The sequence below is a fragment of the Nanorana parkeri genome, unplaced genomic scaffold, assembly GCF_000935625.1.
Source record: "Nanorana parkeri isolate BGI_ZX_2015 unplaced genomic scaffold, ASM93562v1 scaffold498, whole genome shotgun sequence".
In the NCBI taxonomy this organism is placed as follows: domain Eukaryota; kingdom Metazoa; phylum Chordata; class Amphibia; order Anura; family Dicroglossidae; genus Nanorana; species Nanorana parkeri.
Window position 1 is genome coordinate 478961 of NW_017306766.1, and position 14003 is coordinate 492963.

Consider the following 14003-nt stretch of genomic DNA (forward strand, 5'->3'; position numbering starts at 1 on the left):
TTCTGCCCCGGGCGCCCAGAACTCTGGTTACGCCACTGTCTCCATGTATTGTACCTTTCGATCTACTCATCATTTTGACAAGCTGCTTTTACTAAAAGCAACCTTTATTTACACATTTTCTTATCATATGCTCAGTTGCGGCTGGCATACTGTAAATAATTTCACTTATTTCTATTTGCCATCTTTTTACTTCAGCTCTGATCCACCTGAAAAGTTATACTAGGCTGTAAACTGAGTAACGCAGTATTCCAACTCAACCTTTCCCTTATTCATTTGGACTAATCAGTTATGAATCCAGTGTGCATAATGTAACATTAAAAAAGCAGAGGAACATTTGAAATCAGTGTGTCTAGAAATGAGATGAAAATGATCGGTTGAAAAGGTGATTTTGTTATATAGCAGTCTGAGTTCCCCTGTGCAATGCAAACATGTCTGTGCATATTTAAATACTCTATAGTATTTCTTTCCCATTTTTCTGATAGTGTTTACCCTTTATTTCTTGCTACTGAAGAGATCTTTTTTTTTACCATGTTGTGTATATAAGTACTGTATAAAATTGATGAATTGTATCAGGATCACTAACAAAGCATCATTTATACTTGAGTCATTTTATTGTGACAAATGTTCCTCTTTATGGATATAAAGTGAATGGTTACAGTTGAGAAGTCATAAAAATGCTCTTTTATATCCCTATCATCATGTATCATTTTTACATCTATAGGGACTAACTGACACGGGGAACTACTGTATGTGTGACTTGATAAGAGCTGTCACTTTACATTTATGCTAACATTGCTTTCCATTCCTGCACTTTCAACATTCATAAGCAAATGTGTGATCCTTAGAGGAATATACTATATGATCCAAGAACACCGCTAAAGACACAAAATAAATAAGTTGGTATTTGGTATATGTCATAGAATCAAAAGTACAACTGTATAAACCTAATTCTATTTAAAAAATGCAACATTTCCAGATTATTTTACCATAGATGTTGAATTATCAGTATTTAAATTCAGATTTAGCAAATATAAAATGAACCATTCCTCAACACTTCAGCCTCCTAAATGCAGTGTACAGATATTGTCAGGCAGTACAATTCTTCCATATATCTGCAGTAAGGTCTGGGAAGCTGCTGCCGGGATGTGCAAGACTTCGAGGTGCCTAAACCTCATACAAGCAGCAGTTTGCCCCCTTCCACTGAGTGACAGAGTCTCTTAAAGAACATCACTATCTGCATTGGGATTTCACAGGACTATGGAGAGGTACAGGGAAGACTGGCCAGTAAAGAAGAGGTGCCACCTTATGGTTTCTGCTGTTTAGAAAGAGTTCACTTTACTGTACTGTAGTGTGCAATTAATAATTCCATTATAGTTTAAAAATCCCAGTGTACCATAGAAAGGGCACTTTAACACAGTGGAATATATAATGTAACCTTCAGTTCACACGACTGAGGAAATAAAGGTAAGACAAGCATCACATGTTTTAGGTATGTTAGGTGTTGAAAGACAAAAGTGTCATCAATTATTTACTTATTCTGTAAACTAAAAATCATAAAAGTTAGCTCACACAACTGACACACAAGTGTAGGTGTGGAAATGCAACAGGCAAGTGCCACCTATTAGGATCTCAACAATCATAAAGTAACAGTTTAATTTAAAAAAAAGAGTGATAACAGAAAAATAGTACATCTGTAGCTAATGCAATGTACGGAAAGCTAACACTTTCCTTGTTTTTCATTATTAATTATAACATTTGTAGGGTATTTAGGAGTGGGGCATTATGTGTATGTAACCCCTAACAATCTTCTCCTATTTGCTCACGTTTGGTCTGTTAAATATATTACTGTAAGTGTTTTCTTATAACTGCATAAGTGCAAAAACATAAAAAATACCTGTGATGTCCTGTACTATCTTGGCTGGCTGTTTATCTGTAAGCATTGTTGTCAACTCTCTGTGAACTACAGAACAATTCTCTATAACATGGAGGAGAGGGGGAGAAGGGGAGGTGTTGTGCAGTCCTATCATAGGGTGCCAACACTGCTCCTCCATAGATACAGTACAATGAGTAAGCAGTTTTACCCTAGGACAAGAATCATTTTACTGGCATGATCACCAGGTGAAAATAAAGGAAATAAAGCCTGAAAAAAGACTAATGCAGCCACCATTTCTAAAGACTGGTAAGCTGCAATATACTGTATTACATTTTTGTTCTTGGGTTTAGATATGCTTTAATTCCTTCTGTAAGAAACAATTACCCCCCTGCTATATTACACTCTACCATATGCAATTCTTCTTACTTTGTATATGGCAGCTGTAAGGGGTTTACACTACAATATTGGCATCAGTTACAGTGGCATTTAAAGGTTCTCAATGTACCTTCCCCAATGAGAATAAGGAAGGATCAGCTCTACTGTGCAGATATTGCTGGAGATGGACAAATCTGTTGATATAGGTGCTTCCAACATCAAAAGTGCTCATTCTTACTCTTTAGAATAGCCATATGTAACCCAGTGCTCCTTTGAGCATTCATCAATGAGTCATCAAATCAAGGCTACCCTGTTTCCCTGAAAATAAGACCTGCCCCGAAATTAAAACCTAGTACCATTTTTGGGAATTGCTAAAATATAAGACCTACCCCGAAAATAAGACCTAGTTGTGACCATTCCCAGGGCCGGTGTTGGCATAAGGGGGAACTTGAAGCGCCGCGGGAGAGAATCAGTGGTGCCAACTAAGCCAGCGCTAGAAGAACGAGGCGGCAGCGGAGGGAGCAGAGCCACATAAGCCGATGCCTCCTCTATAGCGCCGGCTCCTGTCACAGGCGGAGTGATACAAAATGCATTCCACCTGTGAGGAATCCATAGTGAAAGCGCGTTTCACTCATTCTGGTTCCCAAAATGCTCTTGGAAAGCTACAGCACCCCTGATTGCCCTGATCACCCTATTCTTAACTTTGCCATTTTGGGTTATTTAATTTGGATTTGCACTAACTTTGGATTGTTGTAAATTAAGAAAATAAGACCTAGTGTTTTTTTTGAGCCAACAAAAATATAAGAGAGTGTCTTATTTTCGGGGGAAACACGGTAGAACCAGTCTGCTTTTGACTGTCCTTGGAATGTCTTTTTCAAAGCGTGATTCCATGATTCTTTGGTAAAATACATAATCTACGTCAACCAAAGTTAATTTAAACCTGAACTGGATGGCATTAAGTTGCTAAAGCACCTTGTATCATAAACAATTGCTTTAAAATTTTTTAAAAAAAACTCTTTTTTAAATTTTTTATCTTTCTTTGGATTTCAGTGCTGCTGATGTCCTCCGGCCTCTTTAAGCCATTTCCATTCTTTATGCACTCACTTCAGTGCCAGTTGCACATCAGTGCTTCGGACAGGCATACTAATGGTGACCATGACAGACCATGACTGCATAATGTGTGTCAACAAGGCTGCTTCTAAAATGCATTTACACAACAATCAGAAGGTATTTACAAGCCAATAGAGAGTCAGTTGACTTGCAATTGCACCTTCTGATTCCCTTCAGATCCTTTGGGTTCAGTTGCATTTTTAAAAAAACTTTTTGGCAAGTTTTATGTGAAGTAACATATCCTGAGTGGGCATACTTCACTTACAATGCGTTGCGTTGCCCCCCTTCATACCCATTCATGTTTCATTGCCCTTGCATTAGCATCCATTAAAAAACGGATGCTAATGCAATGCAATGAATCAGTGTGAATGGGGCCTTAGTCTTCATCAGAAGCAAACATGACAAGGCGATAATGCAGGAGTGTAATTGAGAGACAGGGACCCCATAACAGGAAGTGCCTGAACAAAGGCCTATGTGCCAGGATCACCAGGTATTGTTTTAATAAAAGTTGCAGATGTAAAAAATTGAAACTAACTTTTGAACCTACATTACCTTGTAAAAGATTATATGAGATTTTAGTAACTGGGTTTAGTTCTACTTCAACATTTACAGGCAGTGGATACTATATAATTACATGGTATACTGTTACATAGAATACTGTTGTCATGTAGTCCACAATTGTTTGAGTAATGTAAACCTTATTTCTGCTATTTTCAAGCAGCCAATTATTTCAAGGCATGAATTAATCAATGAAAGCACAAGTTAACCTCCACATTTTACTCACCTTGTTCATACAGCAGCTTCATATTTGTGCCTTTGTGTGCCACCAGGTTGTATAACAAAGAGATGACATTTTGAATTACGTTTCCCAGCAGGTTATCCTGATGTGTCTGTAGTAAACAAAGCAGAAAAAGTGAACAGAGAACACACTTCATGTGCATGAGCTTGTATATCCCTAATTACTGGCACACTTGTTGGAGGATTCAGCGCATTACAAGTGGGTGGTTCAGTTAAAAGGACATATATCCCAGCTGCCATATGTACTTGAAATCTGTCTTATATAAAACGGAAAACTTGTTTCAGGCCTGTTGCCTCTTTGAGGAAGATTAATGATTCCTTTAGTACCTACCACAAGTGGGTCTAATTATTTCTGAAGCATGTAAGGAGAGAGATTTATTTATAAACACTGACATGACAATATCTTTTACTTATGTTTGAGGGCTGAATAACAAATGGAACAAAAAAAGGTAATAAAGTTAATCTATATAGAAACAAAAGAGGATGCTATTAAGAAATTCATGCTGGTGACTCGATAAATGATATATGGCAATGTCTGTGAAAAGTGCTTTCCGTCTGTGTCATTAATTTGTCACTCAAGACAAATGCATTGTCTAAACCATAAAGAAGTATGCAACATAAATTGTACCTTGTAATTATGTTGTGTTGGAGGAGACATGCAAGGAATTCAAACTGCAACATTTTCAAACGTGTTCTGTAACAAACTTACCATTTTCAGTTAATGTAATTGGGATGGTTTGGCCTAAACATCTTTTCTCTAAATTAGCACAATGAAAGGTGATAAAATATCAACCGAAAATATGAGAACAATGGTTTAAAAGTGTTATGTTCTGTAACCTAACCAAAACAAGGGCTCTGCACGTGTCATTGTTCTTAGTTAGGCCCCTTTCACACGGGTGGCTTTCATTCCAATTAGGAGGGGATCCATGCACAAATCCCCTGATGATCGGAGCAGTATGGAATGGATGTCCAAAAAAAAAAAACTGAACTAACTGGACCCATGCTAGGTCTATGGGGAGTCGGATGTAAGCGAACATGTGTATGTTTACATCAGTTTTTCCAAACCTAGATGGAGTTGGGGGTGATTAGATGTAATTGACGCATGCATGTTTACATCCGACTGCCCATAGACTAACATTGAGCTTCCAATCAGATCCTGTCAGTTTTTCAGATGGATCTGAACAGACAACCGATGTGAAAAGGGCCTTAGGGTTTGCTAACATCTTTTAGCATTAAACTGATTGTGACTGTATTGCAGTAAGATCTTTCAACTATTGGGCATCATATAGCGAATTATGCATGTCTGGTGGAGGCCATAGTGTAGAATAGACCATGCTTGTGTAAGTCTCTTCTAGACCTATTCAGTTGGATCACAACCCTAGCGGCAACCCACTATTAAATCTGCTTGTAATTTCAACCTAACCCAATGGTCTGGAATAATATTAGGCTTACAGGACTGCCTCAAAGAATGCCACCATCAAACCACAGCCCTCATGCAAAATGGGGTGGGTTGGATGGCTCCTAGACTGTAGAGCATGGGATTAAAGAAACAGAAATATGGCCTGTGGGAGAAGGACCCTGGATCAGGCCATATCCAGGATCAAGCCTAGAAACTTCAAGCAATGAGACAGTTCCAGAGCTGACTTCTGGACGGTTAGGATCCATCTGAACCTCTGCAAGCACTGGACAGTCCAAAGGACAAACAATGTGCTCACTCTGCTGCCTGTCTTTGGAGGGCCATTGGCAGGTTAAAAACATAAGACAAAGGCCAACAGACATCCCTTCATTTTGAGGAGTAAGGATGCCCCTCACTGTGACAAGGACTTGCTTGCAAGCTTGAAAGATTTGGGAGTCCAGGTTTCATGAACAAAGTCCCTGGTTTAGCCTTGGACTTGAAGGTTTGGGAGAAATGAAAGGAACTCTTCTTTGCCTCTAAAGTAGAGGGGTTACCAGTCTGAGGCTTAGCTTTCTTCTGTTGAAGTAATAGGGACTCTTACTACTGGCTGCATCCATAACAAGGTCGTTTCCCAAAAAGGTGTTCCCCCTCAAAGGGCAAAGGCAAATGGCATTTTTTGGACTGATGCTCCACAGTCAAAGGGACCTGTGCATGTGAACTAAAAGAAGACACATTATGGATATTAGGCAAATAATATCTACCAACCCATCAATTCAGTCGAGTAGGGCCACTCGGCATGAGTTCCTGTTGTTGGAGGACAGAAAGATCCTTAAGGATAGATGCAGGATCCCCAGACAAGTCCTTGGACAGACACCTAAGGTCTGGCAGAAGGACAAGGCAGCAATGACTTGCTGTAGTGCGGGGCAGCAAGGGAGAGTATGACCTTGGAAAGGGCTTGTAGCCTTTTATCCAGGGGGCCTTTAAACATCAGGATGTCCTCCACAGACACAATGTCTTGTAGTGATAATAAATGTCTGGATCCATTACAGGAATGGACCACTGTTTAAGAAACCCCTTTATTTAAGATATTGCTGGGCAAAACGATCAGGATTAGGCCCATCACTATAAATGTCGGTGTACATGAAAGGTTTTGAGGACTTTCAAGGAGGGAAACAGACTAGCAACCTTACTGTAGGTATAGCACAGGCTTTACCAAGTCAAGGCATGTGTGCATTGAATCAAGCCTTGGAGAAAAATTGTATACTTAGGTTTTGGCAATGTCAGAAGTCTGAGACTCCTCCTGTACACCATTAAAAGAAGATAAGGTACATTACTCATCATTCTAATCTGACTGTGCAGAAGCAGCTGCAGCCAAAGGTAAATCAGAGATGGACTCTGTAGAAGAGGGTGTGGATGCAAGCTTGCAGCCCCATGTTCTGAATCATCATACATGGCTAAGGGTTAGGTCACACCATAAGCAGCATCGGACCGGAAAGCACTGCTTATGGTGTGAACTAACCCTTAAACAGGCATGTGGACAGACTGAAATTACTCTGCGCAATTTCAAAGAGCCAGGAAACTCTGGTTGTCCCAATGGAAAGATTACGGACACTCTGAGCCTCCTTTCATTAACATACAACGCAAGAAGCCATGCTTTGAAACCTTTTATTAGGACAGTGTTCAAATCTAGTTTACAACTGATAGAGATTTTCCAGCATAGTAGAGACAGGGTTAAATATGGTAAACATTAACTTCCCTAGCCCCCTTGCATTCCAGAAGAAAATCAGTTTAGAGAAAAACGTTTCTTAGAAATAAACAGCATTTTTTAGGTTATATGTGAATGAGAACATGTATAAAACAGGTGTTATCCCAAATTGGCTGCAAAAGTGGAAATACACCTTTAGACAACACACAACAGCACATGTGCAGTAATGCACTGCAACAGTCTGAATGGACTCTTACAGCAGATGAGCACCAAACATTTGAATATCTACTGAACAGGTTAAACAAAGCTGGGTAATTAGTATATGCTCTGCAAATGTAATGAAGACGTAGTGACATGCATGAAATAGCTTTACACATGTTGTTTTAGGTATAAGCATAATTTGGAGATTGGGCTAGTCAGCCCTTGGCTTCTTATATGTCTTGGTTTCATGAACAGGATATTATTCTGCCATAATTCCTGGCTCTCTTCCCATCAAGTTGGAAATTTAGTGGGTTCCTGCTCAGTTTTGCATGTCCTAAACCTTCTGTTACATATTCCATGTATAGATATATATAAAATGAAAGATTTAGCGCAGAAGATGCAACCCCCACATAACGGTCCCAGGAAGTGTGTAGAACCTTAGAACTCAAGGGCAGATAGCTCACCAAGTGAGGCACTGTGGTGCATTTTCAGATTATTGGGGTCTTCTTTATTTGTTTATTTTGCAAGAAGTATATTTCACAATAACAGAATATTAGCTATATTCAATAAATCAAACAGTGGAACTTTCATTTTCACAATGTGCCTATTAAAATATAAAAACAATGTATCTAGATTGAGTGTTTATGTAGTGAAATTATCTAAAAGAAAGTTCTTTTGTGTTTTTGTTTTAATTCAATGCTCTACTTGCAAGGGGTCCACGGTAACGTTAGAATTTATTATGATTGGTAAATCCATTTTGCTGGGATTAAGGAGAAATAAGTTCCTTCAATCCATCAAAAGAACAAGTTGATATTATTTGTGGGAGAGATGTTGCAAACGTGGGCATTTAATGAACAGTACGTTTGACAGCTTTAATAAAACACAGCAATCGCCAACTGAGATAATTAGAACTGAAGCAGCAAAATTCTAGTGTTTGGCAACACAGATGAAACAACTTCATTAAAATCTGCAGCTTTTGCAAATGAAAGGCACGGAAGCACTGGACCCTGAAGAATCAGCCTTCTCAAAACTAATTGCTTCAGTGTTTAAGCAGGACAGCCATGAAACACCAAGGGCACAGGAAAGAAATACAAGAAGCAAATCTGATTATATTTCCAAACATACAATGGTTTGTATGTCCTTTTAATTAAAGTCCCCTCCTATTCCAGTTCTAAGCAGCAATACGTTCCTATGCTAAAAGACAGGAGTGCCCAAATGTAAAAGTATACAAACCTCACTTTGGTTGAAGCTAGTCAAACCAGTAACACCAGAACAGTTAAGTATGAATCATATTTCAAGAAACTGAACACAAAAGTAATTAATGGTCAAATCATACTGAATGCTAATAGTTACAACATAGCAGGTATTTGGTTAAAGTGTATCTATAGCCCAAAATGTGTTTTTGTTCTGCATATGGTGGGGAAGTAGAAGAAACCCTGTTAGGGTTTACAATTTTGGGGGGCTCTGTTAGACAGATTTCTCCTACTCCCCTGCGGACAACCTTTTCACCAGACAGGAAGTGAAGAAAAATGTTTTATTTTTAAGTTAAGTGGGGTAATGCTAGAACACCTGTCCATTTGTTATTGTTATATTGCCCTGTTGAAGACTTTCCCTCACTTACTGTCAGCTAAAATGTTGCACCCAAAATAGAGAGATTTACTCTCACTTTCTAACAGAGCCCCGGATAGCAATAAAACCTAAAAGGTGTTATAGCCTTTTCACCACCCATCTAAAAAGAAAAAGTTTGACTTGTACATACTGTACACTTTAACATCCTAATCCATAGGAGTATAACCCCCTAGGTCCAACAGGTTTTTTTAAGTACATATCTGCTCTAAATGCTTTATGATATGCGCCACTAGCATAATTTCATTCCCCGAATGGCACATTATAATATCCGTCACTATCATTATAATATTCAGCAGAAGCATTACAATATCCTCCCACCATCATCATCACAATAACCTCCAGCAGCTTTCTAGTACCTACCACTAATATTATCATAACCACTTAGAAATACAATATTCCACAACATCTTTACAGTATCGATCGCTCTCTGCTAGTTATATACAATAGTAGAATAATGCCAATCCCAGCCAACATTGTAAAGAGCATTGAGGTACTTTGGGATCCAATATTTTTATTATCCAATACTATTTGTATTTATTCTTTTATTGTTCATACTATTAATATAGGATCGAAAACGCCTACTTGGAAATATGGAATACGGTGGGGAATGCTGATCTCTCCTCCTTCTCTGTACAGAGAGCCGCTGTGACGGTGTTCTTGGTCCCAGGCACCGCAGGGGGGGCAGCGGTGCACGGGATAACCAGCAGCAGCAACACAGGGGTGGGGTGCGGCAGCAGAGGGGGGCCAGCACAATGCAGGGTTATACAAGCGATCGGCCCACTAGGAAGCATGCGCGAGAAAAAAAGAAAATCACCTAAATGTACGTCCACCCGCCGGGAAGCATCCGCCGTCCGCCCGTATGTTTACGATGGGCAGATGGCTAGGGGTTAAAGACATTTTTAGAAAGTGAATCTGTTAATTTTTGCAACATGAGACACCTTGAGAGGTACCTAAATGAGAATTCACAACCCATTTGGTTTTAGGATACTAATATTTCTAATTTTTTAAAGAATACTGGTACAGAATTTATACCACAGTGGGAAATTCATTTCAATGGGTGCAGAAGGAATATGATTACTTATTACCAATATGATAGGTGAATACAAGAAAAATATTGATAATGAGATACAGACACTTGTGTCTCCTAGTACTTTCACAGGAAAAGATCATAACCTTGTTGTAAAATGAAATAGGACGAGACAAATTAACCATCCTTAATCTGTCTTCTTAAGTACTTTAAGATGAGGAGAAAGAGGTACATTCATTGGGCCTGAGTTTCTGCCCTCATCAAAATACAGATACATTTGGGCTTGCCTGCTCGCAATTTAATGTTAAAAGTTATGTATGATAATACCAAGAGAAATGAACCGCTTTGGGGGGATAAGAACCAGGATGAGAATCAGAGGATGAGAATCAGTACTCTAAACAAGACTATAGGTTCCTTCAGGAGTTAGTAGAATAAATAGAAAACAGCAGATGATCAGGGAGACCAAACGAACAAATTTCTCTTGTATAGAAACTTCTAGTGTAAATTCAAGACATGTCTATCCTTACAGACAGTTCCTAGCATTTGTCCAGCAAGTTACAATGGGAATCGAAAAGGCATTTTGGGTGAGCAGTAATCTTAATAAATATAACTAGGTTCAGGCATTAGCTCGCCTCGAATAAATCTGAGATTGTGATAAAACTCTCAGTCAATGGGTGAAACATTATCATAGAAAACAAACAATACAAATCCATGTGCCTGAACATTTTAAATAGTATAAGACAATTCGGTTACTGCTTTTTGGAGCTTTAATGAGGAATTTACTAGAATCTTTAGTAAAGCAGGGTTGACCTCTATGTTTCACAACGAATGATGAAATGGATTTACGGATTCAAAGCTACAGTTGCACCTGGGCTTAATTGTTTTGTACATATGTATGACATTTTCCCTCAGCACATACAACATACATCCATCCATGTCTTTGTGGTATTTTGGGCTGTACATATGAAAACCCTCCTGGTTTTGAGACAACTAGGGTTAATTTTATCTGGAAGCATTTCTGCCCTCACCTCCTGCAGCAATGGTTATTCTCTTCCTACAGCACAGACAAATAATGTAAGGTTCCTAGTTAATAATTTTATTGTTTGTACTATGGGATCCCTTTTTGAACCATTGCTCGGCAGCACAGTTATAGAGTCACCTATTCATACAGGACTTGCAGTGTTCGGCGGCAAAGTAGCTTGTGTGTTCAAATAACATTTACATGCTGAAAACCGGGTCCTGATAATGCCATGTTGCATTTCCTCCAGAGCATGTTTTCAAAAACAAATTGGTTGATGTTGACCAGATTTGCCTGCAAATACTCTATGCAAAACTGACAGACTGCAAAGATATGTTCACTTTCAGCATGTATCCTTTATTCTTACAACTCTCCTGTTTAAATAATCATTTGTAAGGGGCACCTGTTTTGCAGATACCCAGAAATTTCAGCCTGGAAACCTGAAAGCAGTGTGTCTACATTATTTTGTTTCTGCAACATCTGATTTCTGATGCCACTAGAGGGAGCTGAGGAGAAATGGGCTCTGTATTAGAATAAATGAGCAGTTGTCCTCTCTTCTTCCTTTCAGCACCCTCTACTGGAGGCCAGTAGAAGTTGATGAACGGTGAAAACAAAAATAACAGAATGATACCATGCTGAAAATCACCCATGTAATTATAAAATTGCATTGTTGCATTTTCCCAACCTTTAAACAATTAATTTGCTTTGTGTGTTACCCTCTATTGCAAATGTCAACATGAAAGAGTGGGCAAAATTGAGAGAACAAAATCTTCAAAGGGCTACATTATGTCTACTGTGGGGCACACCTTCTTAATTCCAGAAGAAGATTATGCCACTTCAAAAGCTAACATTATAGTAAAAATAAATAAATCTGCCTAGTCCTTCACCAATCAGCCAAGTCCTTCTCTTTGTCTCTGGTGAGTGGGAAGGAGTTAACCCTTTCCCTGCCATGCCCTGCGTTCCACTTTTGACCTGAGTTGGCCACACCATTTTTGCAATTTTTTACAATTTATTTTACATTTTCAACTGTTGTTTTTAACAACCATACATTTCCTGAAGCACAGGCCCGGTAGAGTAAAAAGATGGTGCTACTAAATTTGTAGGTCCTGCAATATTTGCACAAATGTTTATCAAATCAATATTAAACCGATAAAAATAAACAATTAAATTGATAAAATAACTATTAGTGCACACAAAAAACACTTTTCCCACTAAATCTAAAAAATAAAACTGTACTGAGTTAATAACAAATATTGATCAATTTTAAATTGCTCCTTTTTGCAAAATGGTAAAAAAAATTAAGGAACATAAAACTGTAAAGAAGCAACTTATGCTAAAATGTGTGTTGTGGTAACTCCTGATCTGCAGTGCCATTTGTGTGCTGTGTTGGTGCGTGTTGTAATAAAACACACACCACACACATATATTTAATCGCAACGTGTGGCGAAACGTCACAACATTTTACCGTGCGCTGCCACCCAGTTAAATTAATGTTATTTGAAAAAGAAAAAATCAAGCACTGCGATGTGTTCTAACAAGGCACCACAGCACATGCGCATGCCATGCACCACAATATGGTGCACACTGTTACACGCGTATGTTATGTTTGTGTATGTGTACTATTTATTTTTTCACTATTTTTTCTTTATTTATTTTATACTGTTGGGGGACTTCAGGTAAATATCAGGGATCTAAACAGACTGACATTTCCCTTTTGAAATAGAAAAAGAGATTGAGGATGCAGAATCTTCAATATCCTTTTCTGCAGCCCCAGCACCGAATGAACAGGAAACACTCAGTACAGAGGCTTCATATTCATTGCCAAACTGAGGAGGCATAGTACTCCTCTCTATTCATAAACTGAGCACATAGTGACCTTACTATGTCCCCACTTATGAATGAACAGGAAGTGATCTAAGTACTTCCTGTTCATTTATAACTGGGGATATAGCTTACTATGTGCTCAGTTATTTCAGCACTGATCACTCCAGTGTTTTTTTTTGTACACGGAAAGATCAGGAAATATTTCACATATTTGCTAATTCTCTGCTCGACATCCAGAAGCTTCGCGTGGGCACCGCCCGCTCTCCATCCTGACAGCGGCTCCCCGCTCGGCATCCTGAGTGTCACCACTCTCTCCCCTGCCCCTTCCCCCGCCAGCTGCAGAAGTTTGTGTCCCCTCCGATCCCCACTGTCTCTGCTGATAAAGGCAGGAAAGAGCAGCAGGGATCAGAGGGGACAAAGATCAGAGCATGGAGCTGGCTCCCAGTGGGGAGGAGAGCAGTGAAGAGCTGCATAACTTGTGGCGGACAGAGGCGGCGGGGAGAGGGGGGGGCATATTTTGAATAAGTATTATGATAAGCAGGTAATTAAGCTTTATTTGTACTACAAGGTAAAGCTATTAGGGCAAGAAAGAGCTTAGTTAGCACTTAACATGTTTTCCTGATGTGTTGAATAATAGTAAAGCCTACCACAACTAAAGTTAGCCACACATGACTTAAATGTTGATTTGCCAACCAACTTTTGTCAAAGGAGCCGGTTTGAAAATGCTTGGCAGAACAGCGACTGTAGCCAATCAGTTGCAGCTACTGCTCGAGAATTCTTACAGTTGCACACTCACCACTGTGAGAATACAATAGCCTGGTACCGCATGGATAGGGAAATCAAGATGTTCAATCGTTTGATAGAACAGACAGTCCTGCATATCAAGTTAGCAACTGATATGCCAGCACAGTAAAGGCAGGACTAATCATGGCACCATTGCATAGCAAGTGAAATCGAAGTAGGGCCTCAACCAACTAATCAATTATGAAAATAGTTGTCAACCATTCTCATTACCGATTAGTTGGTTGGATCACCCAGTTCTCTCCT

The 14003-nt window shown here is 39.1% G+C and overlaps 1 protein-coding gene across 1 annotated transcript in view; it reads right to left on the reverse strand.

Moving 5' to 3' along the window:
- The window catches only part of ULK4 (unc-51 like kinase 4), a 463016-nt gene that overhangs the window by 146763 nt on the left and 302250 nt on the right, over positions 1–14003 (reverse strand). The window contains 1 exon segment of the mRNA XM_018561067.1: positions 4132–4248. Within this exon segment, the coding sequence (XP_018416569.1) occupies positions 4132–4248 (117 nt within the window).